The sequence below is a fragment of the Clinocottus analis genome, unplaced genomic scaffold (assembly GCF_023055335.1).
Source record: "Clinocottus analis isolate CAN_PGR_092001 unplaced genomic scaffold, fCliAna1.0.p SCAF_13, whole genome shotgun sequence".
Classification (NCBI taxonomy): Eukaryota; Metazoa; Chordata; class Actinopteri; order Perciformes; family Cottidae; genus Clinocottus; species Clinocottus analis.
Genome location: NW_027175854.1, coordinates 3,288,527 through 3,312,447, shown reverse-complemented (window position 1 = coordinate 3,312,447; position 23,921 = coordinate 3,288,527). Strand labels below are relative to the sequence as shown.

Genomic DNA, 23,921 nt, shown 5'->3' with positions numbered 1-23,921 from the left:
TCTTATGTTTTGTATTTCTTATATGTCAAACTGTTCATATAGGTTGTTGGTTATTGCTCCAATGAGCTGTGTTTGTTCCATCCAGGTAAAAAGGCCCGTACATTTGATCTGGAAGCCATTTTTGAACAGACTCGACGAACAGCCATTGAGAGGAGTCAACATGTATTGGGTAGGTTTACCAACAAGACGATGTGTTCGTTCTGTCACCAGGGTGAGTGTAACCGTGTCCTGTAATTGTTACTTCCTCAGAGGAGCGGCAGATGGATGATCACATGGAGCAGGAAGGGGAAAGCTCCCAATCGGTCAAGTCATCAGGCCCTGCTCCGAAAAACAAAGTGGCAGCTGCTACTTCCAGGTAACCAAGGATTTGTAGTTTGAGTGAATTCTATTTCACAGGTTAATCAGATGGCTTTAGAGGTTATTTACATGCCTGTAAGTCACACGTAAGATACGTTTTTGTTTTAACTGACAGTTATGCTTTTTTTTTTGTCTTTTTAGAAAACAGGAGAGTGAGAGCAGTAGCGACAGTGGTTCAGACTCTGACTCAGACTCTGAGCTTATTGGGCCGCCACTGCCTCCGCAACTTACAGCCCAGGACGATGATAAGCTTGGGCCACTGACTCGTGCATCAGGCAGCACGGCTCATAGTGATGAAGATGACGATGAAGGGGACGCACAAGACGACGACGATGATGTATGTCTAAAATAACCCACTTAACAGTAGACATTGTAGGTGGATTACAACATTATTCCAATAGTTTCACGACCTGAATGTCCTTGAGTGCTTAATACATCCAAGCTGTCTCCCTGCTGACTAAAATATACCGTTTTCACATCAGACATCTTCACTTGTAATGACAAGAAAAGCAAAGATGTTACTAATAAAATTAGCTCAGTTTTATTCAAATGTGGCAATACACCTCGACAGTGAGAAAGCATGCACAATACAGGACCGTGGATCCAAAGCAGTTAAATGAAATGTTATTTTTTGCACCTTTTACACCTGTGACTTGCATGTGTCTTCAGTGAAAAAGGCCTGTAGAGGCACCTGTTCATTCTAAATTGTGGGGTGCTTTTGAACCTCCACCACTAGATGGCAGCACAAGAAAAATAATTCAGTGTTAAGTATTACACCAGACAGGATGAGACAACTATAATCTAATGTTACTGAATAGTAATTGAAGGGTTGTCCCTTAGGTCTTTTCTCCTTTTAATTTCTCACACCAAAATGTCTGAGCGACCTCAAACACATCAGAATCTTACACGCAACGTTATTTAAAAATATGGCAAATCATTGGTTTCCACATAAAGAGTATTTACACTCGGTCACATAGAGAAGTTAAATGTCAGCTTATGAGTGAACTGCACGGATCCTAATCTTTTACATCAATATGTGTAACCGTTCCCAGTCTGTCATTTACTGGTTATTACTGTGACTCCAGACTCTTTAAGGCATACCGCCTATTAAAGTTAAAATGTCATGTGTAATTGAATCTTGGTATGAAATTCCACACTATAACTGCACACCTAATTCAGCCTTCAGTCTTTTACTGTTTACTTTTATTCACCTCAACTTTCCGCCCTAGAATCCAGTGAAGAAGATTCCAGACTCTCATGAGATTACTCTGCAGCACGGCACCAAGACAGTAAGGCCTTCTTCTTTCAGCACTCAGTGATTATTGCTTATGTGGCCCAATGGAAATGTATTCAATGACACTCTGTCAGAAAGAAGAATAAGAATGTTTATATCGATCGTGGCTTCTAATCCACACCATATTTAATTTGCATTAAGCATCTTCTAAAACATCTGGAGATCTGCATCAGCTTTTGATTTTTTCCGCCAAGGTTGCTTAACTTTGCTGAATTGTGGCAATAAGATCGGCAGCAAGTCTGTTCCCCATGATAATTTGGAGCAGTGAGGAAAACATATTTTTTGGAGTTCTCAATACCTTCAATATTTTGTCCGTCTGGTCCCCAGATCCAGTGCTCATTGCAGTTTTAAAACATTTTACATCTGAATAATTTAAGCCATACTCAAGAACAAACTTAAAATACTTGGCTTCTGTTTATTTTCGCTGACTTTAGAAGAGGCAGTATGATTACGCTTTAAAATATTTCTCGCAGCAGAAGCAACTTACTACACTTGGTTGGCCTCTGCATCGTCCCTTGTCTCTTCATTTTAAATACGTTAATTGTCTTCTCAGGTATCAGCTCTTGCATTAGACCCCTCTGGAGCCCGTCTGGTGACTGGTGGGTTAGATTATGATGTGCGTTTCTGGGATTTTGCTGGCATGGACCAGGCTCTGCAGGCCTTCAGATCCCTCCAGCCCTGTGAGTGGTGAGTCTACTTCAGAGAACACGAGAAACATCAACACAGTTGCTTAACATGTGGTTAATTAGTTTCTTGCAAACATCCAGTCCACTCACCGCATTTATGTGTGCCAAAGTGTACACGCATACACAAACACACACACGTTTGTTGAGCTTCATTGAGCCTCATGTTAACCATGTGACATCCTCTCTTTTCACTTAAAATGAGCCTTTCAGGAGCAGATGGTTAAGATATGTGGGTGTTTGTGTGTCTGCATGTGTTTATTCTGTGATTCACTGAAACCATCATCAAAGATCAAATTCTTTTTTGGCTTTGGGAACCAGACGGCTGAGCTGGAGCAGACTTTCCCTTATTAACAGAAATGTACGCTACATTTAATTTGAGTTTGGTGTGATCCAGTAGCCTGTTTGGTTTACGAACATGCTGGCCTTCATGTCGAGAGCTGAGCTCCACTGTTCCTGTTTTCTGACCGAAAAAGGCAACTTATGAGCTCAAACTAAAACAATGAGGAAAATGAGCATTGAAAAAATGAGCATTTGAAGATGCCAAACCCCCCGATTTAAAAACAACATTGGCGTTATACACACTTTCAATTCAGCAACTGAACTTTTTCCGCTGTGTATGGAAATGTTGGTGCCCCATCTGCCCTCTCCGGTGTTAATGCTATTTGCTTCTGACCCGAATTGCTAATCTCACTCTGGTTAAGTCTCTTCTATTGTATGAGTGTTTTGTATTGTAGAACAATACATGTGTATTGCTCAGTTATACAGTGTAAACATGAACATTGCACATCCATTCTGAAAAGCACTGAACGTTTTAACATGTTTCTCTTTATACAGTCGTATTATATTTATTTTCTTTCAGCGTGTTTCAAAGAGTTTGTTATCATTCTTTCCATTTCCTGGATTAAAATGCCGTTATGTTCACTGTAACAGTTTTTCTGTTTGACTGTCTGTTGCATGTGGTAGATCAAAGAGAAAAATGATCACATGTACCTCAGATGTTGTGTTGTTTTGTTCCTATAGCTACACTTATCTATTTTTTTAAACCACGAACCCTTTAAAGGATTAAATAGCTTCTTGTATAACAATGTTTTGGTGCAGATGTCTCATAAACTCACAGCAGATCGTTCAGGCACCAAGACACTTATCTGAACGTATCGGCACCATAGAAATGCAGATGTCCTCTTCATGTGTGTCGTGTGTGTGTCCCCTCAGCCATCCGATCACGTCCCTGCAGTACAGCACCACTGGTGACGTCATCCTGGTGGTTTCTGGCAATGCACAGGCCAAGGTGTTGGACCGTGATGGCTTCAATGTCATGGAGTGTGTGAAGGGAGATCAGTACATTGTGGATATGGCCAAAACCAAGGTAAAGTGCTGTGTGTGCATTGTTCGGTTTGTGTTTTTGTGGTGTTAGCCATTGTTTCAGTTACAACATTGTACTCTCCTAGTAACTGCTGAAATCTGTTTACAAAGCAACTGTTTCCTCCATTTTCTCCAGGCAAATTGTGTTTTTGTTTTAAACCTGTTCAATAATCAAACGGCATATTTCCTTCCCTTCTTTTTAGAAACGTTAGAGTTCCTATATTTCACTAATTCTCATGTTATAATAACTGATCAAATAGATGACCAAAACTATAATAATACAACTCAAGTTATAATAACCTAGACTGCATCTTAAACAGCCGTAACAGAGGGCAGTGTTAACAAGTTGACATCAGTTTTCGACTCCTGAGGGAAGTTTCTGGCTCTTTAGCTTCATGCTCCTCTATTTTCCCCACCAAGTTTCTCACTGTGTCTAGCTGCTGTTTGGTGCTTACTGAGCACGTAGCTGCAGCCGAAACGATGCTACGAGAGCTATGAGAACCAAAACGATACATTTGCAGATTCTGCTATCAATTCTCTGTTGGTTCATCTCCTCGAGCAACCCTTTCATAGACTCACTTGATACATTATTATACAAATATTGATTATCGCCACTTTAAATATGTTGCAGGCATTAATGCTTTCTCTTTTATTGAAGAAGCGGCCCGAGAGTGACTGCTAATTCTAAACACAGGCTGGATGCTCTGCTCTAATGCTCTGTGGGTTGATCCGGCCAACGCGTAATGGCAGCAAGGTGTAGCCATGAGCTGCTCTGTTTCTATTTGTGTTGACCGGCCAACGGCAGTCTCAGGGGGAGAGGACCACCACACACTCGCAGGACGGTCGTGGTTCATCTCTTGCTTGTACCTGCCTCTACAAAGGAGCTTCCTAATTAATTGCCCATGTTTGGGTTTTACTGTGTTTAAGAAAGCTGTATTGGTGGTCACTAACCAGCTGTGCCAGCTGCAGTGCATTTAGATGTCCTACATTCTTGTCCTTCTCAGTCCCATCTGGAGCTGATGGGTGAGTTTGGTTCAACGAAAGTGCATTTTGGCCCGCTGACAATGTCCCAGTCTATTTGCTGCGTCTCAAGTAATAATTAAGTCCTTGCTTCTTCTCTGTTGACAGACAATTACTTGCCTTGTATGTTATCCCTTATCCCTCTTTGTGGAGAGACATCTGTGGCGCTGAGGCCAATGTCCACATGCGTTGAAACGGCATGATGTGTTTTTATTTAAGATAAAGAAAAATAGTAAATAAAACATCTTCTTATTGTTTTTTTGTCTCACAACAGCGAAAAAAAGAGAATAACTGAGAAAAGGAGCAAATATTCACATCTGTAAAGCTGAAAAAGTGAATATTGGGCATTCTTGCTTCATAAATGACATCAACAGCTCGATCATCAAAACAACTTGCTTTATTGATTTCACTATCCAATTTCTACACAGTCAACTAATTAACAAACCTGAACTGAACACATCCAGAAATCTGTGCAGCTGCGGACTAATGCAACTGCAATGAAAACAAACTGGAAACAATCACTTCTTGTTATCAGAGAGGCTTCTTTTCTTGGTGCTGTTTGTCATTAACCTGCTCTATTTTGGTTAACTGTTTGTATGAACATCAATCTGGTTCTCTTTAGTCATTGACAATTTGCTGCCCTAAACTGTTGAGAAAGAGGAATCAAATTTGTTCCGGAGGGTAGCGGCTCCTTCACCCTTATCATGAAGCGCTTGTAATGCTTGATTCTCTCTACTTTGATGTTGTTACACAAAGCAGGGAAGCAATCATTCACATCCCATTTGAGCTTCAACATCATAGAGTGGATGTGTATTTACCATAAAAGTTAACAACTAGGCAATTTGTTATTGATCCATTTAGTTGTTAAACGGCATCCATTTAGTTGTTTTATCGATTCTAAAAAGGGTGTGTTTAAAGTATTTGACAGTGAACAGGCCGGCCTCTCTTCCCGACGTACACATACCAATGCAGTTTGGTCAATCTCTGCTCATGCGAGGTTCTGCTTTCCTTGAGCATCCTGTCAAACAGCGGTATGTCATGTGTGAAGCCTCTTTGCAGCACCGAAGTGTTCCTCTGTGACCTGTTAGTGGTGTGGAGGCCTCTCTCTAAGTTATCCTGCTTTGAAGTCATTTGTTATGAGTAGTTCTCCACAGGACCTACTCCAGCAGAGGAAATGTCTAAAAGTTACTCTTCGAGGAACTCGTTGTTTGAAGCTGCGACACAGCCGGCTGCTCCGCTTCAGAGGTCACTGGCTCAGTTGTGGGGCAAGGCCTATGCCGAGGAAGGCTAAAAGTTCAGGTTCAATTTTCATCAGATTACAGGTCCAACAATATCCTTTCTTCTGAAGAGGGCACTTCAAGGTGCATTCAACTCAGGCAGCATAATTGGTGCCTACCGGGAACATTTGTTTGCGTACTAGACAACTGAGTCTCTGTGGATACAGGCCTCTCAGGTGCCGTACAGTTCACACGACACAACTCTGTGAAAGTATCGTCACAAATACGTAGTAGCTCCCCAGACGTAATTAACTGGTGACCTTTTGCGTAGTCGTTTCGGCTCGAGATTTAACAACGAAGAACAGCAGCTGTCCCTGCACATAAGTTGTGCACAGTAAGATTGCAAAATCCGCCTTCATGAATTCACCTTCATTGGTTCCTCCTGGAGACATCCCACCTTTTTATGTTTCCACCAGCGCTGCCTGGCTACAACTGTTAGAGCAGTTTCACATGAATTTTAAAACCGTTGGGCAAAAGGCAGCCCTGAATGTCAATTTGCCAACTAGATCCACAGTAAATCACATGATTCTCAGGTTGTTATCTGCTGCTCCTCAAAGCCATTGGAAGCTCTCCACAAGATCTGTCCAGCAACAATTTAGTGCCTGTTTTTCTGTTAGTTAATTTTCATTTTGTGCTCTTTTCAGGGTCACACAGCGATGCTCAATAGTGGCTGCTGGCACCCCAAGATTAAAGAAGAGTTTATGACGTGCTCCAATGACGGGTGAGTGCAATCGAGAGTGTTAGGCTGGATCTATTAGAGGTCGTGGCTGCATTATTGTAAATACTGTAAACCTAAACCATAATGCTATAATCCTAAAAACAGGAGGCATGCTGTGCTTAAAAGTAATTAAATGAAATGTATATGATATACACATGTCTGTTTGCTGTAAACAATTCATTTAGCTCCATATGACATACCAGGAAAGTGGGGAAAACATTTAAAATAGTCTAATTTACATTAACAGCCAGAAACAAAAAAAAGGTATCTCGTCAGGTGAAATTATTTTTGGATGTGGCATATTTAATGATTTATTTACCACCTGAATATTATGATTACTCCACCATTTACTCAGAATCATCCCACTGGGCCACATACCTTTCTTTGCTCTCATTCTCTGTCACCAGCAGGGAGTCCTCTAGTCCAGATTATGCCTCTGGGAAGGGTAGTTTGGTCTCCCGGCTGTGCATTGTCACATTTTATAATGAATATAGTCCAATTGCCTCCCTTTTATTTGTATGCAGTGATTCTGACCAAAGCAACATACACTGCTGGAGATAACAAGACATCACACGCATGCATATTTATGATCTTTTAGCTTCAGAAAGCAGCGATTTTGCACTTTTGCTTTCTTAAAAGCAGCAATAGTTCTGTATGACTGCAGCACCTGTAACCCTTTGACATGTGTAAAGGTGTGAGTGAATATTTGTGAACGTGTGACTTTGAGTGAGAGCACAGTGATGAGTCTAAGTGAGTGCGATGGGCAGCATTGCAGAAATTCAGGGCTATCATCATTAAGTGGAAACAAGGGCTTGGCTTTGTGGGCAGGCCACGGCCCAGTGTTTACTAGTGTTACTTTTCTCCCAGATGTGGAGGCTGGTTTATTTAGCTCTTATTGAGGCTCTGGAAATCCTCCCCTGGCACGTTAGCACTGGGTGTTGCCCCTGGCCAGCTCACAGGAGAACAGCGGAGAGGAGCGTACAGGGAACCATTCACAGGCAGAACAGCTGCCTGAGAGGAGGGTTCACAGCGGCGGAGCAGGTCAGCACGGCAACCTGCGCCTCAGAGATGGATCGAGGCGGCGACGGGCCTCTAGTGATTTACAAGTGGAAGACATTGTCCATGTAACCCCATGTCAAAACTCCTAGTCTCACTTATCGTCACTTACGTAGTGTGTTGTGCAATACAGGGGCTACTTGGTGATGAAGAGCTGCACTACCCTTCAAACTTCACACTTCTTCAATCAAAAGTCCCTCCCGTTGCTTCAGCAGTGCAAACAGAATGTCGGCGCCAGGGTTTAAACAGGTGTCAAACACATTGATCACATTACTTTAGTCCTTGTTTCTGTACTCTGGTAACTACTAATTTTCTTCATTTAAGATTTTGGCATGCATGTCTTGTTTTGCATTGGTAAATTTTAGCATCTTTGAGCGTACAGCCTAAAATCCTGTGACTGTACATTAAACTGAAAGGCAGCCAGGCATTTGCTAATACTTGTAGATCTGACGGGGTTCTGGGTTTTACTCTGCAAATGTGTCTTGCTTCTTGGAACTGCTCACGGGTCTGATTTCATGAGGACTTGTTTTCCAATCTCAACAAACATGACGGACCAAACCTTCTACTTTTGTACTAAAAAGAGTATTTTTGTCAATGTTGTATTTCTTTGGTTGGGATTCTTAAAAAGAACAGTTTGGTTTATGTTTACGTGTATTTGCTTGGGTTACAGAAGTGTCAACTTTTCGCACTCATTTGTGAGGTCTTGCTCATCCGTCTCTAGCGCCATCTTGAACCACTATTGAGTCTGCAGAGGCCATGTTGTAGTCAGCAGGCCTTTTGAGAACGGTACAGCAGTTGTCCAATGGCACCAGTGGGTGTCTGCTGCTGGCTGGCGCTTCTTAGACATCTAACCAACACCTATGTTTTCTGTCTTTCTTCCCGTGTCAGGCCAGTTAGAGTCTTTGTCGTGTTTATTTGAATAGTTTATTAAGCATGATCACTAGACCGCCCAGCTCCTTAATTGAAGGTCCCACTAGTTGTATAGAATTTCATTCATAAGAACTGCCTCCCGGCTCCTTGAATGATTTCATTAACCAGTCCTTTTCCCCCCCTGAGGAAGTGGATGAGAAGGAAGTACCGATGAAGCATAATACTGCAGCAGCAGGGTGGTAGTTATTGTCCTTTCACACTGAGGGTTGAATGGGAGCTTCAGCAGAACTGTCAGCGACTCAAGTCCGTCAGTGAAAAGCGTTTGTGCTCGGACTGGTGTGAACGTGTCAACATTTCACATTCTGTTTGAGAGTTGGGTGATTGTTAAACGCCGAAATGTTTTCCAACATTATTCATGTTTGATTCAAGGGGGAAAATGCGTATAAAGCATTGAGCCACTTTAACTAAGTCTTTACTGAAAGGCCGAACACCTGTTGGGAAAACGGCTGATTTGAGGGCATTATGTGCTGGATTTACTCAGTGGAAGTATTTCTTTGGCAGGATGGAATTTGAAGTAAACTAAAAATTTGACTTGATGTGTCTGTCAGTCGTGGTTTTTAGCAGCTCCAACTTTTTTTTTTAATGAACAAAATTCTACATGGTAGTGGTTTTAAAATTCTTGAAGTTAAAATTAACAAACCGTTTTTTACAAACTAGATCTAACACAAGCTTTTTCATTAGTGGCTGTAAGGACACAACACTGATGGTTGTTGTTTTTGCTTTTAGTTTATTGGGCCCCGGGAAAGCGATCAAAAATGCACGCGGTGCTCTTTTTGTGACTGAAATTTCAGCCAGTGGAACAGAGCACAGGACAAACGGCGACTTTCTAATTGGGCCCACATGTTACTTCGGTCGAGTCTCGAAACACACTCGCATGTGCACACACAAATGCACAATTTGAGGAATGTTTCCAGGAGGTTTGAATGCCAGGGATTCCCTTGGTACTGGCCTGCTGTCAGCGCTGCAGCTGCAGCTGGATGTGTAGCTGTATGCAAAGACACCCAAAACACAACATGGCAGTTTTTTATTATTATTGCTGAGATACAAATGATTTGTCGTATCATGAACTCAAACCAAGCGCATCATATGATATACAGTATGTGACGCATTAAGGAATTATCATTGGGGAGCAGCCACAAAATGTGTAATCTACTGCTTGGATAAATCCTGCTAATCAATGATTTTTTTTTTTTTTTTTTTTAATGCGAGTAGGCACTTTTAAGACTTAGTATTTATTTCATTGCTAGCATACTGATCTTATCGAGCAAGTAGGTCATCTATTGTTTTGTGCTACAGCCAAATGCTTGGTGATAACTATTTATTTTTTTCCCGAGGGAAAAGGAAAGGAGGGAAAAATTACTCATGGGTTATTAAGTTGTGTGAGTGAGTGTGTGGGAGCATGTTGGGGCGATTCACACAGTTGAACACATGAGGTTCATCCACAGTCCAGCTCATCTCCAACTGTTGCCCGCCTTACACTGCAAGTGTTCCATATCCTGCCCAAGAATGCACATACCATACCTTTAAGTAGAGCTTTTATCCTCATGGCTGAATTTCTGACTGACACTAGCATCTACTTCTTTAGTATGTGACTGCTGTGTTTGTGTCTTTTCTTATTGAACAAAATATGGGATCGCTTGATTAAATCTGAGCTGTCTTGGCGTCTTTGAGCATTTTGTTCCTGTTGTGTGTGTGTGGTCTCACCTGCCTTGCTATGGCATTTTTATTTTAGTTTAATTCTCTGCTTTGAAGCCACACTAAAAATGTGACTATTTGAGTGAGTATCTCACTGTACCCCGACCCACAAGTGTTAATTCTTTTGCTTCCTTGCTTGAGTGCCACTGTGTACGCCTCCTCCCAAATCCTTCTGTTATTTCCCCACTTCATCTTCTCCAGCTGCGATGCAAGATGGTCCATCTTCCCCTCCTAATCCCCGTTTCTCATTACAGAGCCCTAGTTAGTCAGTCAACCGGCCATCAGGCAACACAGCCTATCCCCATCACCGGAGTTCGACCAGTAAACAACCTCCTACAAAACGCACGTCTGTTTTATCCCTCGCTCTTCCTTATCTCATCATCTGGGAAAGTGATCCTAGCAACCGTCTCCTCCACCAGGTCTATAACCCGACGGACAGATACAATCTGGGGCCTTGGGAGTTGTCACTCCTCAGTTGATGTGTGAATGACTGTGCTACCTTGTAAAGTGCACACGCATGACTGAGGCTGTATAGGTCTCATTTTATTACATTCACCCCTCTGTCTCTGTGGCGTTTGTGCAGGAAAAAGGAGGCTGCTGATTGCAGGGAAAACAGGGTTGCAGGGAGATGCAAAGGGCCCACACGTTTTTGCCATATATCTTCACGCTGCGTGTGAATATTTTGACATCTCCCTCTTTTCATTGCTATTACTTTCCCAAAACAACGACCTCCTCTGAGAAAATACTGTTTGAGACTGCTCCAGATGTTTCCCTGTAGAATAAAGTGCAAGTTTAACTCAGTAAAGCGGCACTTCACTTCGGTTGTTTTTTTGAGGGGGGGGAGGAGAGGGAGTTACACTTTAATCAACAATTTTTAAAGGACCACATTAGAGCTGAGAGTTTTCCGTGTCTTGCCCCTGACAGGTGAGGGTGTGCAGTCTTTGCCCTGTGCTCAGGTTTGTCAACACTGGTGGGCTCCAACCTCTCTGTTCCATCTCCCTGACAGCCAGCAGTGCCATGTTTTGGAAAGAGCCCTTACGATAAATAGCATTCCAGGTTTTGTGTGCGACGCGAAAGGTTATGTTGTCTTTATTGCCCTGACAGACGCCTACGGTCTTCTGTAAACAAAATGGAGATGTCTGTGTGAGGCAGCAGGTGGACCAATTTGTCATCCGGTCCATGGCTATCACTCTTTCTCATTCACTCTCACATACGCGCACACACACCCACACACACGTGTATCTGCTCACTTACTGTACAATGTAGTAGTCTTTAAAGGTGGATTTAGCTCTTTTTTCCTCAGAAGATTTTTTTTTAAATGTATGAATAGCTTCGGTTTATGTGGATTTAAACACAACTATGCATCAAACTGAGTTTTATTTGACCCTTGCCAGTTTTCACTCAAACCATATGTCTTCAGCTGGCATTTGTATCACATTGTTAGACTTATCCAAACACAGTTGAGTGTGCGTGTCTGTGACTTTGTAGCTGGCCGTGGAGGAATCCTTGCCTGGCTGTTAGTAGCAGCCCTGCCTGTATGTTTATACTCCTCTGCCGACCTTGTGACCCAAAGGTCGTGATGCTCACTAAAGCAAGCAGTGGGTCACAGACACATTTGGACACGCTCTGTCTGGCATGAGTGGTGGCGTGGGTGTGTGAGAGGTTGGCTAAACATGTTTGTGTGTAGTCCGGTAGTTCAATAAATAGATGTGGAGGTTTAGGGCTGTCGAGGTCACAACGGTTTGTCTTCTTTGTCATAATTCTTGTCTTTGTATTCAGAAGTTCCTATTTTTATCCTTTTTAATAATCTAATTGTTATCACTGCACCGGCCCTTATATATGTTTATTTATTTATTTTTTATTTTGCAAAAGCGCTGAAAAGATGGCGCTAATTGATTGAAAAGCTTTAGATTAGGCAGAAGATGTTTGCAACATGCCCTGCATGGATATCTTCTAAACAGCCAGCCACGTCTTTGGGGTCAAAGGTGGAACGTTCCACCTTGATTTAAACTAAACAATTTGTTGTTCTCCAATCATTGCCCACTCTACTTTGAAAATTCAAAGTATGCAGCAGATATACTGACAAGTGCACTGACTGGACTAAATAATCTTCTTGCTCCAAAGACTATTTTTTAATAACTTCAACCTTTTTTTCTTATTTTTATATATATATATATATATTTTTTTTATATATATATATATATATATATAAATAACACCATTTAAGTCTGTATAATATGTTCAATGTTGAAAATATACATCTGTCAAGAGAAGGTATTCTTGTTGGGCTTAAATTTGATGACATCTTGGAATTGGCATTTTAATTTGTCCTTTTCAGCAGTACAGGTTATGTAATATGTTCAAGGATTTCATGGAAGCTTCAGACGTGCCTGTCAGACTGATCTACTGTTCTGCTGTTTGCTAACCTCTCACCCTGCAACACATAGCTGCCTAACCGTCTGAGACTGGTTTAGGCACACTGTATCTCTATATAATTCTGATTTATTACAGCAGTGGATGGTGTTGATGACCAAATATGTTTTGAGGTATAATATTTTATGAGGGATTCATGACAGTTGGGTGAGGATAAATTAAATTCTCTCTCCGCAGCACTGTGCGCACATGGGACCTGAGCTCTGAGAAGAAGCACAAGTCTGTGTTCAAACCGCGTTCCTTCCAGGGGAAGAAGGTCGTCCCCACCTGCTGCACCTACAGCCGCGATGGGAAGCTCATTGCCGCAGGCTGCCAGGATGGCACCATCCAGATCTGGGACAGAAACCTCAGCGTGAGTTTTAAAACACACACATGCACACATGCCAACCTCCTCAATGTGCAGTAGCTTGTAAACATCGGATGTCTATTTTGTTACGGCCTTGGGTGCAGAGTCATGAGACTCGGGTCGTCCGGTCAGAGGCCAGAGAGGGCAGAGTTCAGCAAGTCACTAACACTGACCAGAATTAAAGATGCCTGGCTTTAAAATGCATTTTTCCAAACTGTGAGTCTTTGAAAATATGATCATGATATGTCTGACCTGCAATGACCCTGTTCACACTAATCAGGTCAGAGTTGCTCTCATGTTATCCAAACTGTGGAGAAACAAGAGCCGCGATGGAGGCTCTGTGAGCTTGTTCTTCAATACAGCAGTGCTTGGAGCTAAATGCTAACATTGGCCCAAAAGCACTAATTAGTTAATGTTGAAGGTATGAAGGTATTTTGTCTTAAAACAAAGTTTGGACGGATAAAACATTTGATCTGATGATGGCGCTAAATGCTAGTGGATCTTTTAAAGGGATCTATTAGTTGAGATATTTCCCTCTGGACCAAAGTGGTGGACTGACCGTCAGACTGACATTGCGTTCCCTAGAGCCACACAGCTTGCATGGTTAAAAATAGCTGATTATGTAACTGAATTAACTGACGTTTGATGATTGAGTTGAGTTACTGGGAGACCCAATCACAACTTCCCTCTGTACATTTTCCACTATTTGTTAATTAGGTAATTATGTGATCAGCATGTTTAGTTCTTCAAGCTTCACATCGTTGAGGTAATCGCTGATCTTGGCCCATAAGTAGCATTGCTCTCACTTATTCGACCGTTTTACTTGATCTTTGACAGGCCGTCACAAAAATTACTTCCATTTGGGGCTGCAGAATGCATCTCCTAGATCTTTTACTGCGGAGATCTTCTTCACAGAATCACTCTTGCCAATGGCTGTCAGGCTGACCCACGTGTGGTTAGCGTATGGGCAGCCGAAGAAGCATGTTTTGCAGCTTACTGCTCACTTGCACATTCTCACACAGCGCTCACCTCCACGGCACAGATGTGGAGAGGAAAAAAATAACCAGAGGAGCATTCCTGTTGAACGGGGTCTGAGGCCACCTACAGTATTCATCATCAGTTTTTTCAAAGATGACATATTGCAGGCATCGTTCCAGTTTGCGATTATCTTACATGATGGCCGGCTCTTTTAGAAACGTGGTTCACAAGTTTCATTTTCTGCAATGTGAGGAATATTTGTGGATACTCGCCTGGGAGGCCTAAAACACTATAAGCCCCGATTTTATGACAGAAAATAAAATGAGTGGAGGGCTGCACACAGATGTTACTCAGTACTCTGTAAGATATCTGTATTCGGTCAACATACAGTAAGTTATGAACAACTGCTCAACTATCTGAAAAATAAGAAGTTGTTTTTATGCCCTGGACATTTTCACTCTAATTTTTAATTGTTCCACTTCACATCCTTTCATCTGCACAACCCCATATGTGGACACGGTTGAATGCCTGTGCTATTTCATATGAGAATAGTGATAATTAAGCTGCAGTTAGTGAGTTGGAACAGCTTGATTGGACAGAGGGGCTTATCCAGATTAGTCAAATGAGAAGTAGGCTACATGATAATTACTCCAACAGTCAACTTCATAATCGCACGACACCAAAAAATGTATTTAGATGGAGGATTTCTATTGTAAAAGGTTTTGTGCTTCTGTGTGTCTGTGTTGTATAGAATCTCCTCTGCCATTATCCCACTGGGCTGCTCATAGTAGCAGGCTTCGAGTGATTGGGTTAAAGCTCTCTGAATTTATTACCCCTCTTTCTCCAAACTAAATATTTACCCTGCGTCCCATAGCAGCTTACAATAGTCATGTCTGTTGCCTGACCACTGGAGCCTGTCCTGTCTGAATGGCTCAAGAATTTAGTCGGTGCCCTCTGCCCTAATCAGCAACCTGTGCCGCTGACTCGAATCCAGCCACAAGCCTAAAAAGGAGTTGACCTCCCCATGCTGCTCCCTCCCCCACTCAAACGAGGCCTATCTCCTGTTGTATCGCCACTATTACTCATGGCCAGAATATGCAGGCAGATCAATCACAATCAATCATGTACATGACCTTGATCTCGAGCTGAGCCTGAAGAGAAGCTATTGAGGATGACACATTGTTCTCTTGAACCCTGACATGAGTTGATTGATCCTGTGATGGGAGTCAGGTAGGTCTCTCTTAGTGGACTGCCACAGAGAGGGATTGCATGCTCGTTCTCTGACCAGAGGGGTCGGTGCCAGAATTACAAGACTGCATTTAAATGGTTGCCAGGTAGTGTGCACTCTGTGGAAGTTAGTGGGTTGAGGGTGCAGGCCCAAAACATAACCACAGAGACCTGGGGAATGCTATGATGTCATTGGTGGACTTGGATGTTTCTAGACTTCAAAGTGGGACCTCAGAAGATGTGGTTTTGATGAACTACTCCGTTGGGGAATGTCATCATGAGGTGATATGGCAAACTTTCTCTTGCTTTCTATTTTTGCCGGTTTCATCACTATAATCGTTTCTTAATTATGAGAGAAACCAGAGCTCCCCGAGAAGTTTTAAATCTGTTTGAATTGGATTAATTTCAACACGCGTGAAGTTTTGTCTTCATCTTTTGTGTTTTAGCCTTGATATTTAAACACTTAACTGAAGATGCCAGACTCCTTAATCTCCACTCGACACATTTATTCTAGTCACACACAGTTTATTGTCACCTGCTTAAACTGACCACCACTACTGGCCTGGACATCATTTACAGATACTGGCTTAATAGGACACTCAGCACAGTAATGGGACTGCTCAGGATCACTGTAAACCAGTAACTCTGTGGCTCATAAATGATGGGGCTGTGGAAGATTAAAACAGAGAATAACAGAGAACTTCTTAACGCCAATGAAAATGTTTAGAATAGTGTCGGATAACTGGCTAGTGTACATATACGGCCCTCATCGTGGATATTTCTTCCGAGCCATCAAAAGACCGTATGATCTTGAATATTTACACCAGATCTCCCATCTTGCAGCCTTCATTGTGACTTGTTTTTGTCACAGCTGATCTTCATGTACATGCAGAGACAAACAATCACTAAATGACTAAAGAGTCACTAAAATAAGTGCTTTTTATCAAGTAAAAGCTGCAGCTTTCAGTGTTGGGACCATTTCTCACCCTCCTTTAACCCCAAACAAAGACTCTGAAACAACATGTACAGAATGCTACTACTTGCATTTTGTGGCTGAGACACAGGGGACTGGAGTCACTTCAATGGAATACACTGTCAGATTATGATGGCGCTCACTCCAGTGTGATCGGCTAGAAACACACACGCCAACACGGCTTCGCCATCACCACTTGTTGATTTCCATGAAAGATCAGAGCAGCTGCTCAGGGCTGCGGTTTGGCCACTTGATCCTCAGAAAGTAACAGAGGTCAAAGTGAGATGTTACAACTGACTGCACAGTGGGCATCATTAAGCCTTTCAGGTGTGCGGTTGTTAAAAGTATGGAGGTTGGGGCAAGGCAGTATTTATATAATGATACCCAGATAGTGTGGTCAGGACCAGTTGGCCCTGTGGTAGATTGTTATCATAGTCTACTGCGGATGAAACCCAACGCTGTGTTCCTTCTGCTATGTATCAACTCCTGCTGCTGACTGGGTGTACATGTGAATTAGGGCTCTGTGTATACAAGCACATGTAAGTGTGCATATATGCACGTATCCACAATCGTATATGAGACGATATACATATCTGTGTGGGAAAATACTCACATTGGCTAGCTGAGTAAATTTGTGAAAATGAATCCCGATGCCTGTATAGGACGGGGAGAAGGGCACAGTTTACAGAGGAAGTCACAAGGCGCAAGAGAGGTTTCAAACTGTGTATGAGAATCCAGTTTCACAGGCCGGCTGTGTAGATTATCACAGGAAGCAAACACCATGGCATCTACCAATGCCAGCCAACATCAGGATAGTAAATAAACACTCAAGCTTTCACAACAGCAGTAAATGATCTAGAAATAGCTGGAGGGGTTTATGTTTGCTATAAGCAGCTAGAATAACCACAAGCTACCCGGAGCTGCTTCTACTGACTGACATTACCTATCAAGATATTTTCTGCCTTGTATTTATCTATTTAGCGACCTTGTGTCTGTTTTTCGTTTCATAATTTACTCCAGAGTTGAACTTGATTTTTCCTCATTACATCTGTTCGTTAGGATTAGATACTATATATATATATATATATATATATATATATATATATATATATATATATATATATATATACACACACACACACACAAAGATTTTCAGTGCAGACAAAACAGACACTGAAGACAGTATAACATAACGATGCAACATGAAAGGAGTTAAAAACACAGCATGTGCTAACAGATGGTGTTAATTTAGGAGAGAAAGGCGTCAGATGAAAAGAGGAAAAAACTAACTTTGTGGTATGATTCATCATGGGTCGAACAAGAACTCATAACTTCTCTTACAAGTTGACCTGAGGAAACCTAAGGCTATGGGAGAAAAAGATGTTTAGAGGTTATGTTTAAGAAAAAAACAAATGCCTCTTCGCAATTTGCTCGAGTTACGTAAAGTAGATTTCATCACCTTTTGCGTACTCGCAGTATATTCAAGGTTTAATATCTCTCACCTCTCAGAGTACACTTTAGTCTGGACAAACCTCTCCACTAGACCCACTTTTATGGTGTGCCATTGAGCTTCATGTAACCACTCATAAGAGGAGATAATTACAGCATCCCCTCCTGTTCATAGTCCGCTGACCTCACCCAACCTATTTGTGCTTCCATGCATAGACTCCAGCTTAACTTATTGTCATTATTCGCTCACAGTTCAATGAATGGACATGTCAAGTGTTCGGATACGCTCCCATTGTCCGTGTGCACATGACACAGTCGTGGCAGTGGTCGAGCGATTGGGTTAAAGCTCGAGTGGTCGAGCTTTGTTTTGGGCTCATCAAATAAAGTACTCAATTCTCAAAGTTCTGTCAGTCGCCATGCACCCTCAAGGTAGCTTATTGTGTGTTTGACAGGTTTAAGCCGTCCACATTATGCTTTAACTGCTGTTTTTAGTAGGCCTGAGATAGCCTGTGGCCTCGCTGTTTCATACCTGCTGTAAGATTAGAAAATGTCCTTTTCGTATTAAATTGACCTTCTTGACTTTTTTTAATTTCTCAACCAAGTCAATTTCCAAGGCAGCGGAATAGGAAGATAATCTAAGATAAGAAATGAGGAGAATGGATTTTAGTCCAAGGTAATACATGGGTAAAATGATGATGGGAAGCAGAAAATTATCCCTGGAGAGACCAGGCCAACGCCTGAAAAAGTGGAATCCATGTTATCTACAGTTCAAGGTAACGGTGTTATCTATCTCATCCAAGTTAATAACTTCCCTCCATTTACTTACTTTGGAAGTGCTGTATGACCTCGTTTCCTTCTTGTATCATAAGGACACATCACTCATTCACCTCACGCTCCTTTCTCTCCTGCTCCTTTCGTTAGCATTTCTCTCCACTTCTCTATCTTATCTGTCTTCTCCACTCTGCTCACTTCAAATTCCTTATCCACCTCTCTGAGTCAAAAACCTGTATTGCTGCAATTCTCCTTTCACTGATTTATTTGCATTCCGTTTAGAATTAATGAAAATGTAGTCGTATAAACCAAGGTTATGTTTGTTTGAGTGTTAGCGAGCCTACTTCCCAGACTATTGCTTCACCGCTGGCTTTTAATGATCGATGTCTGTCATCTGGCTGTATTTCAGTAAGACTAAAGCAAAGGGAAGCAAATGTGGAAGAAAGCAGAGAGAAGACGCAACAACAAGGTTTTGGAGCGGATACTGAAACAATTAGTTGCTTTGTTTGATATTTAGTCATTTCAGTCATTCATCAAGCATTAATGTCAAAATGGTGCTGCTCTTTTGAGCTTTAAGTATTTGTGCATCAAAAGTCTTTAAATGTTGGACTGTCAATCAATTTGAAGACATCACAGAGGGCTCTTAGGAAAATATGCTCGACATTTTGAAGACAAAATGATTCATTGACACTATTTTAAGGTTATTTGACAATAAACATAATAATTACTTAAATCTCTAATTATATCATTTAGAGTTAAACAAATAAAAATGTAAAATTCTATAACTTATGTGCACATGAACAATGTATGCACTAACGTTTGGCAAGCATAAAAATGAATTTTAACATCTTCTCATTTCCCTTTTCACTGTCTTTATTTTGGGTTGCTATGTACTTTTGGAGAGCTTTTCTTCTTGCTGCTCTATTGTTTGTATGTGTGCGAAAGATAGAGAGAAGTGTGTGTGTGTGTGTGTGGGGAGAGGGGCGGGGGAGGGCTGGGTTATTTCCAGCCTCGAGCTGCAGACCTTGACACACACACACACACACACACACACACAGCACTCACTACAGTAGTACACCACTTGCTCAGTGATCACTGAGGAGGTGCATTGCACGCTTGGCCATCTTGGAAACAGCTGCTTCAACGAGAAGCTTGAATGCTTCTGTTTGCAGGAGAGGGAGGGGAGGGGGGGGCATCTCTGCAGTGGCTGGGATTAATTACTTTTTAATTGGGTGTATTGCAACTTCTAATTGTTTCCAAACTGTATCTAAAATGCCACTATTGGCTTCTCCTAAAACTCTTTATAAAACGACTCATTATCATTTTTCGCCCCCATGAACTGCAAAGGTGAGAGAGATTCCCTCCAGCTTTTGTAATCAGTCTGTTCTCGCCTCTAAAGAATGACCTCAGCTGAAATGTCACCCAGCCTTCTTGGTTTTCAGTGATGCATGATGATCATCACAGCCAAGTTGAGTAAGATGTCGTTCTCATAGACAGCAACATGCCGAGGAAATAGTTACAAGGGCAAGATTAAACACATGATTTATTTACACGAAGGGCCCGATGGCTTTTCTATTGTGAGCTGATGGGCATCGTCTCTGCTTCAGAATTACATGTACTCATGTATATTCATAGCTTTAATTCAGAATGAGTGTCATAAGCGATTTATAATTCATTGTTTATCGATATAAGATGTCAGCAAATATGAAAAATACCCAGTCACAGATGTTTTAGAACATTTTCTTGTTTTGTGCAAGCACAGTCAAAGATATTCAGTGTACATCGCATAAAACAAAGACAATCTTGTTTGTCAGAAAAATTATTAATCATCAAAATATGTACAGATTAATGTTCCTTCAGTGTTAGATAAATAAAAATGTAATTTCAACCTCCATAACCCTAGTTTGTAACATATGCTTTCTGTTAAAAATAAGATGTATCAAAGACCATGTCAGGATAACCCTGACAACAATACTATATTTATATTACCAGGTTACTTAATAATGTCTCAGACTCCTTTACAACCACTGCAGACAGGATATAATTTTCACAGGCTGGGTTTTCCCCATTGACAGTAACCTGACTTGCATATATAAAAGTGGGGGTTTATCTTTATCTCTTTTTAGGAGTGTGTTACTAATTTACTTTATAGCCCACAGTTTCTTTTTTTAAACAATAATATATATATATTAGTGTGTTTTCATTCTACTGACAACTCATATGCTTCTGGCACGTGTCCATATTTTGTAAGTAGCCCCTTTGGTTGTTGATGTTTTGATGAGACACTCAAAACTAGTAGCTGTTACTGGCCGTCCCTTGTGAAATAACACTTATTTAGGGATGGCTAATAATATGACAGAATCAAAATGCAGATGTTAGCCCAGGGCTGCGAGTAAAAGTGGCTAATAAACTAACAAAGTAGGACTATTAGCATACTATTTCAGGTAAAAGAAAATCTCTCCCAGACCTTAGCTTGCCAATGTAGATCTCTGTGGTCTGTGTGGTGGCTACAGCATGTAAAGTTAGTGGTATTTCAAAGGTGTAGTGGGCTTCATAGTTAAATATATAGTATGGTGTTCCTGCAGGTAATGGAAACCGTGTGTTGTTTTGAAGACACAGAGTGAAAAAATCTTTTTGTTTCTGCAGTTAGCGACTTAAAAAACACAACTGAAGCATTGGCAGCTTCATACTGGAGCACATCAGGAGATTATAGGAGCTCTTGTTAATATTGATGACCGAGGCAGCGTGTTTATGGAAAAGACAGAGAGAGGGAAGGCTGCTATTTATTCATTTGATTCTGGAGTTAGCAATCGATCACATCTGGGATTTCTCTGTAATGTCTTTTGAGACTTGTCCATGATCAACTGTATATGAATACATTCTGGATTTGCTCAAGTATTTCTTCATTTGTCACTTACGCAGCTATTATTTAACACAAACGGGAGTGAGTCCTGAGTGTACTAGCCTTTCACTTTCATAAAGACCAAGCACATCACCTGGAATGATGAAATGATGTATAACACGTATTTTACCTATTCATAAACTATACTGATGCATTGTTTTCTCCTTTTCTTCTTAGGTCCATACCAAATACCACTGTCGGCAAGCACACATCCCAGGATCCGACACGTCCTGTCTCTCCTTTTCCTACGATGGCGTGACACTAGCTTCACGTGGAGGTAAGAAAAAGACCTTAATCTGACAGCGTCCTCCAAATCCCACAGCCAGCCGTTGCACACAGCCAAGCTCAAAGCCTCCAATTTTATGTCCAACACTTGCTGCTTCATCAGAAGTGATAGTTTTTGAGCAGAGGAGAAGCTTCTCTCTTCCTGTGCAAAATAAAACAAAACACAGAACAGATGTATACACAGAGCCAGTTGAGTTCCTCCTTGGTATGTGATCTAATCAGAAGGTTTCACAAAGACAAGAGTCCTTGACTCAACTATATATATTCTGTAATATACATACAAAATAACGTGTCTCGTCAAGAAAAGGCAATGTAAATAACAGTTCCATTGTGGTGACTTTTTATAAATATCTCAATTTGTCGTGAACCTGTTGTCTCCATCTTTTTTCTAGGTGATGACACTCTCAAGCTGTGGGATATACGTAACTTCAAGAAGCCTGTGAACGTAGCGACTGGTCTGACCAACTACTTTACAATGTGAGAATTTGTAATTTTAATCCTAACTGCCGTAAACTGTGTAGATTATGAACTGATGGTATTGTATGTGTGTCGTTTCCTCTATTAGGACTGACTGCTGTTTTAGCCCTGACGACAAGCTCCTTGTAACGGGTACCTCTGTGAAGAAAGACGGGGGAAATGGGAAGTTGGCTTTCTATGACCGAACTTCCTTTCAGAAGGTCTACGAAATTGAAGTCACCAATTCAGTAAGTCCTGCCTCAATCTCCACAACCACAACTGCTCTCATTCAAGATCTTTTTTCAACTGATTGATATGATATTTTGGTTACAAACTAAAATAATTCACATAATTCATGGAAAAGAAACCTAATGAAAAAAACTAATGAAACCAATGTGCATGTCATAAGTATTCTTGGCTCGAACCAAACTGCAGCCTTAAAATGTTTTTATTTGGTTGTAGTTCCCTGAGAACAGCCGTCTCAGGCCTCATTATGACAGCAGATTTGACTAGCCTGATATGGAGATTTAATTAACTTTTATATTCAACCCAGCACAGCAATATTGCAGAACTGTTATTTTTGTTTAGTGTATTTATTAAATTCTCACACATCGTAGTGTAAACCACAGGAATTTAGAGCCAGATTCAGATATAATTTTGCCCAATCCTCTGGCAGCGATTAGCATTTTCCCATTTATCCCTTTATCGTGAAAGTCGTATCTCAGCAGTATAGCAGGACACGTATTTTCTCCATCTCCACCCTGGATGAAAGATAGACACGGCGGTGTTTTAGAGGGAAAATAACGAGGGGAGTGAAGGCAAAGGAGGAGGAGAGTTTAAAAAATGGTTCCAGGCAAGCGCGGAGAAAGTAGAGTAATGTGACCTTTCCCTACTGCGAGTCATTCCCACAAACTTTTGGCAGGACAGCTTTTATACGCCTTTGAGTTACATTCAAAATTAAATTTTCTACGGACACAATCGACATGTTCCATTCACATGCGCTACACTGTCAAACACGTTAGCATAACGTGCACTTTACTAATCCCGCTTTCTCAGAAATCCATTTGGTGAGGGCAACCAGCCATAGATGCTGAAATGAAGGGCAGAGGTGCCGTCTTCAGTCGAAATACTTTTTTTTTTGTTGCTTCCTGCTCCTCCTCTGTCTGTCTTTTTCAACAGATTTAGCACTGTGTATCTGTAGTCATAACACTGAAGTCTGACAGAGGCTAATGGCTTCTAACTCGGTCTCCCTGGCTAAGACATGACACTTTTAAATCAGCCACTGACTGAACGTGTTGGAGAGAAGGAAAGAGACAAAAGCTGTGTTTGTGTGTCTATGCATCCCTCTGTCCTGCCAGCCAGCTGCTGTTAGCTTACAAACCTTGGCACAGCATTGACACTAAGTGCACACCCCGCTGCACAGTTGCACTAACGGAGGGGAGGGTAGACTGTGTTTTAGTTGACCCATTTAATCTGAGATTTTAACTTGAATTGAATAAATATGTTTAATCTATTGTAATTTCCTTAGCGAAATAGGATTTCAGAGTTATTTATGATGTACATTTATATATCAAAGGTTAACAGTTGAACTCAAAGTCTGAGCTTGTGTGCAGTAAGAATGAGTAATTATGTAAAAATAGAATTGACAGAGTTCTGTGTTTACTTTGATGACTAAAAGCACTAACAAAAGCATTTTCAGCAATAAT

The 23,921-nt window shown here is 41.3% G+C and overlaps 1 protein-coding gene across 1 annotated transcript in view; it reads left to right on the top strand.

Moving 5' to 3' along the window:
* LOC137783790 (WD repeat-containing protein 70) overlaps positions 1 to 23,921 on the top strand; it is a 35,728-nt gene that overhangs the window by 731 nt on the left and 11,076 nt on the right. Inside the window, exons 3-13 of the mRNA XM_068574113.1 lie at positions 86 to 169; positions 250 to 355; positions 499 to 694; positions 1,587 to 1,646; positions 2,205 to 2,338; positions 3,550 to 3,703; positions 6,641 to 6,717; positions 13,006 to 13,180; positions 21,652 to 21,751; positions 22,152 to 22,236; positions 22,325 to 22,463. Of these exons, the coding sequence (XP_068430214.1) occupies positions 86 to 169; positions 250 to 355; positions 499 to 694; positions 1,587 to 1,646; positions 2,205 to 2,338; positions 3,550 to 3,703; positions 6,641 to 6,717; positions 13,006 to 13,180; positions 21,652 to 21,751; positions 22,152 to 22,236; positions 22,325 to 22,463 (1,310 nt within the window). The remainder of the gene's footprint in view (positions 1 to 85; positions 170 to 249; positions 356 to 498; positions 695 to 1,586; positions 1,647 to 2,204; positions 2,339 to 3,549; positions 3,704 to 6,640; positions 6,718 to 13,005; positions 13,181 to 21,651; positions 21,752 to 22,151; positions 22,237 to 22,324; positions 22,464 to 23,921) is intronic.